At 37.0% G+C, this 5,445-nt stretch overlaps 1 protein-coding gene across 1 annotated transcript in view; it reads right to left on the bottom strand.

Moving 5' to 3' along the window:
• Positions 1-1,088: 1,088 nt before the first annotated feature.
• Positions 1,089-5,445, bottom strand: part of Smp_101280 (golgi-specific brefeldin A-resistance factor,putative) — a gene marked incomplete at both ends in the record, with an annotated part of 41,738 nt that continues 37,381 nt past the window's right edge. The window contains 2 exons of the mRNA XM_018792472.1: positions 1,089-1,267; positions 4,777-5,089. Of these exons, the coding sequence (XP_018644443.1) occupies positions 1,089-1,267; positions 4,777-5,089 (492 nt within the window). The remainder of the gene's footprint in view (positions 1,268-4,776; positions 5,090-5,445) is intronic.

Below are 5,445 nucleotides of genomic sequence, written 5' to 3'. Positions count from 1 at the left end.
GAGCACTTAACCGATAGACCACTGAGCCGGCATCCAACGGTGTTAATGTCTGACCCCAACCAATCCACGAAACTGCGCGACCAACTTCTATTTTACTGAGGTAGATACCTGTCTCTACCTGACATGGATTAGCTGCAATGGCCACGACTTCTAACTAGAATTCCAGGAATTACCTCATGGAGCCAGTCACTACTGAGCATATGATCATTATCACAACGGGGTTTTTTGTGGAGATTTTAGTAATTTTGTGTAGCTAAGATCTTGAGTCAATTGTAGCTAGACCACCAAAGAAAACGTGGAAGCACTGAACGGCCGTTTCGTTCTATTGTGGGACTCCTCAGAAGTACGCATCCACGATCCTGCCTGTTGAGGAGTCCCACAATAGGACGAAACAACCCTCCAATGCTTCCAGGTTTTCCATGGAGGTGTAGATTCAATTGACACATGATCTTAGCTATAGAAAATTACTAAAATCTTCACAAAAACCCGCTTGTGGTTACTTTCAGTTAGTTTCTTTGTTTGATGACAAAAAAAACACAAAGTTAGATAATTTCGGTTATCTGTAATTTTTATTCATTATTGAGGTAATTTAGATCACAGTAAAAAATAAACCATAGTTAAAAGACTTTGTACAATAGTTATGAGACCATGTTTATGTGTACAGTTGTTTCTATGTCTGTTCTCTGATACATGATGAAAACGATATGGTATTAATTTCAAAAGAAGAAGAAGTTAGCCCGTTGAATGGATCATAATTATTTCATTGAACAGAAGAGAAAATAAATTAGAATCAAACACTAATAACGTAAAATATGAAAACAAAAAAATCACGAAATTGTTTCTATGACATATATACTACTTTAAATGTTTGTAAGTAGTAGTCAACAATCACATATGTTTGTCGTATACTAAAACATTGTTGTTGTTTGTTCTTTTTTTTCTTCTTAGGATAGAAAGACTTTTGCTAGTATACACAAGAAGATAAAAAGTCAACATACAAAACTATGTGTTGAAAGAAGAAAACAACAACAGCAACCTCATATACATTAGGGGGATAATTACTCTTATGGACTCCTCTTTTTTTTCTTTTATAAATTATAGATTGTTGAAATATTTGGTTTAGATATTGTCATTTCTGATAATTCCAATGATGATCTATTAATGTCATGATTTGAACATTGTTCTACAACGACAGGAATATCAGAAGGATTGACATCATTAAGTAATTGAGATTCAGCAGGTGACCTCGATGTTGGTACATCTAAAACTATTAGGAAATCAAGAAATATGTAACAAAGATAAGAGTAAATGGAAATATGAACAACATACAATAAATATATATATTTCAAGATCATAACTTTATTTATTTATTTAAACACATAAATATTGGTACAAACGGACACCAGATATATTTGCGCCACACAAATCTCATTTGATTTGTGTGAGGGCTGTGATACTGCCCAGGTGGTCTTCTTGGCGGACCACACCCAGAGTCTTTGACCTAAGGATCTGTTGTACAAGGCAGTGAAGCACCGTGAGGAGATGTAGTCCCATGGTAGCCGGTGACCAACGACTGATTCTTACGCCATTTCTTCCCTCAGGATACTGTAGCTCATATGCACCATTGGTTTGAAATCAGGGTTTTCCAACTCCCCTGAGTGGACGCCCTGTGTTCATCACCCCAGTTTAGGCGCCGGACATTCGCTTTTCGTCCTCTCAAATTCATAAACAACACCCCCACTATGTGAAGGCAGTGAGTAGGACTTCCCTGACAGAAGCTATATACGCGTGGCCATGTGAGAGCATTTCGAGAGGGAGTGCAAACACTCCCCACTCTCGATCGTAACAGGGCCTTTGGGGGCAGATCATAAGTTAGTCAATTTTTATTTAAAACCTAGAAACAGATTAGTGTTTTTCTCAAATTCTTTATTTTAGGACAACACAATGATTCTTTGAGATCAGTTGCCAATGCGATTCAGAAAACCATCGAAAAGTAGGAAACACTGACCAGCAGTTTTGTTTAAATATAGGATTACTCAATAGTGAGCATTCACGAAACCCTATCGGGAATCAAACCCATAACCTTATGAAGAGAGATAAGCCTTGCCACCACTAAACCGGCATTCAAAATCATGCAACAACAATAGTCCTCTAGACTGAAGAAAATATTTGACAACATAAAAAAGATATTGTTATAAGCACCGATATATTTTATTCTGTAATACCCTGGAAGAAAAGTCCTTTTGAACTCTGTATATGTTCCCACAAATATATATACATATTAAAATGCCATTTATATTCTTCACTAAAAGTATTCATTCGTATTTCCTACTTCTTTTCATGTTATTCTATGATTTATTTATTGATTAAAATTCAGATTAGATTTACTATTCAATATCCTCTTCTGATTGTCGATTCTGTTCAGTCAGTCAGTCAGTTACAACGTAGAACTTCGTACGTACGTACATCAGTTCGAGTTGCCATACCACATTAACACAGAGATGCAGTTGTCCATTCAAATCCCATAGTGGTAGAAGTAGTAAGAGTATAAGCAGTAATCTGAAAGATTAGGGTTTGAAGATGTTATTCAAGGAGTATAAAACAGTAAACTAAATTTGGATAGAGAATAAGGAAAGGGACATGAAGAATTCAGAAGATTAGGATTTAGCAGAACACAAAGAGTGGATGCACCTTCGCCATTGAAAACGATTTTGAGCCATGTCTAACCATCGATTGTTATCATCTCGCGAGTCCCAACCAGGTAGTCTACACCTACCAGCATGGCTCAGTCCAATTGTCAGTGACTTCATGGATTTGTGCCACGTTTTGGTCTGGCCACCCCTAGCTTTCTTCCAACCTACCCCTACACCATAAAGCATTGCACGTCGGGGCAGTCGGTGGTTGGGCATACGTAACACATGTCCCAGCCATCTCAACTGATGAAGTTTCACTACTTCATCAATCGATTTGCCATCCTTACCTAGTACCATCGATTCTGTTAGCAGGCGCTTGATGAATATTGTGGCTTAAGGTGTTGGTTGTTGCTTGTTATGTCCCGATCTCAAATTCCCAGTATGTCTTGCAGAAGGTGAGCACTCGAATGCTGCATCCTTCATAAGTCGCAACTGAGAAGACAAGTGGAAGGAATGTTGTTGCATACAATATCAATTATTATACAAAACTGTCATTTACTTGTTTTTGTAGGAACGAAATCATCGTTATAGTTATCTAATCCGTACAAAGGGGGTTATTAGCATTTGTCCAATAGGGATATTTGTGAAAAGCGATGAGACGTCAAATAACACCATGAGTTTATGAGAAGCATTTGTATTATCAAGTTTTTGTACAAATTCAAAACTATCTTTCAGACTGTAGGGTGTTATTTTCTTGCGGATTGGTTCTAAGCACCTTGTCAGCCAGCGGGCCGAGTTTATGAAAGGGTGATTTGGTCATAGATATTATTGGTCTAATCGGGATGTCTGTTTTTTTTTATATTTTGGGTAGGCCGTATAAGTATGGTAGTTGTGATCCTTTTGGTTTGAGTTCGTTGTATATAGGATTATCTATTAGATTTTTCTTCAACAGTACTCTAAACTTTTCTAAAAGAGGCTTCTGATGCATCTGTTAAGTCTTTCTGGGTGTTGTCAATGATAAATCTAGTGGCATCAATAAAAATGGACATATCTTTGCTGATGTATTCATTTCTGCTAAGAATGACTACGCCGAAACTCTTGTCAGGGCGAAGTAGAGATATTTGTTCGTCTTTCATGAGTTTTCTTAATGCTTGTTGGCGATCTTTAGTCAATACCTATGATTGTGGGATTCCTGTTGTAACGTACTGATTTGTAATATCCACTAATTTTGATTTCAACCAAATTTGTTTTTCGTCGTTCATCGGTTTAAAGTCTGACAGCTGTTGATATAAATACTCAAACTGCGTTTCGGTGTCTATTCTGTTACATTTTTTTCGGAATATGAAAATTGAATCCAAGGCAAAATGTCTCAATTTCAATTCCACTTAGTTTTTGACTCGATAAATTCTGTATGTATTTTCTTGGATTGATAGGGAAGGCATCGTGATTTTGTTCTTTTACAAGTGTTTTAGGTAATGTCTTCAAGAATTTATCAATGGTTTTAGACTGAGCATTGTGAATGAAATTCTACCTTTATGTTTGCTTCATTCTAACACCGAATAGCCTCTGACCTGTTCTTGTACACACACATTGATAACCGTTTGTCATTCTAATCCTTTACATTCCTCTTATGTCAATTGTTCCACACTATTTATCATCTCAATGCTAAAATTCGAATACATATGTGGTTGTAAGCAGCTGATGAGAAACCACAAAATATAATGAATCCACATTATTCTGCATCAATATTTGTTTTGGCTTTATGTAAGGATGGCTCGTTGGTAAACTTTAGGAAGCCTCAAGAAGCCCAGGAAGAGCCGAAGAAATTCCATCCAATCACTGCTGGGGGAATATTCTAGAATGTCGACGTGTAGCTTCCCTATTGGATGGATAAGAATGACCCCCTATGTGCCTATTGGTTGTCCGAAATGATGATTTACTCTGAGCCAAAAACTATAAATACATGAGATTTCCGTACTATACTTTGACACTGTTTTGGGGAACAAAATTCCTACTTACTAGTTTTCTGTCTTCTCTCTTGCGACGTTGCGGGTTCGATCGTTCAAGTAGTCTAGTAGTACGTGGCATTGTAAGAATCAAAGCTCTAGATATAACACTTTATTTAAATTCAAAAAGTACTTACCTTGATTAACTGCATTGATATGATCATCACTCATTGACGATTCATGAGTTAGTTCTTCATTAGATTCAGTTATAGCCGGCGGATCATTTGAATTAGTAATAACATTAGTCGTATTTGTTTCCGGTAAATTACTTGGAAATAATTGTTCCAATAATTCAGGAAGAAAACTGGACAAATGTTTTTCAGTTAATTCCCATAGAATAGCTGAATTTGAATTTGCAGGTGAATCTTTAATTAGAATTGGATTAATATCATGTGTTCCAGTGCACATAACTAACAATACATTCTTCAATGATTCACGTACAGCATCCGTCTTAAAATTAGAAAATAGAAGGTATACAAAACGTTTAGTATCACAGTATACTAACTAATACTACATGGGAAATAGCAACTAGAACAACAATGTCAATAATTTGCAGATATGATACTCACTTAGGGTGCGAGTGGTTCCGTGTTCGAATCCCGTATGGGCCAACAACTTCGGCCTCCAAACACCCTGGTACGGTCGAGAGTGGGGAGAGTCCATTCTCCCTCCCCAAATGCTCTCACATGGCCACACGTATATAGCCTCTGTCAGGGAAGTCCTACTCACTAAATTCTCGTGGTACTACTGTTGTTTACAAAATTCAGAGGACAAAAAGTGAATGTCCGACGCTTTAACCGGGTTGG

This window comes from Schistosoma mansoni (assembly GCF_000237925.1).
Source record: "Schistosoma mansoni, WGS project CABG00000000 data, supercontig 0270, strain Puerto Rico, whole genome shotgun sequence".
In the NCBI taxonomy this organism is placed as follows: Eukaryota; Metazoa; Platyhelminthes; class Trematoda; order Strigeidida; family Schistosomatidae; genus Schistosoma; species Schistosoma mansoni.
The sequence above is the reverse complement of the archived record's forward strand: the minus strand, read 5'-3'. Positions and strand labels throughout refer to the sequence as shown.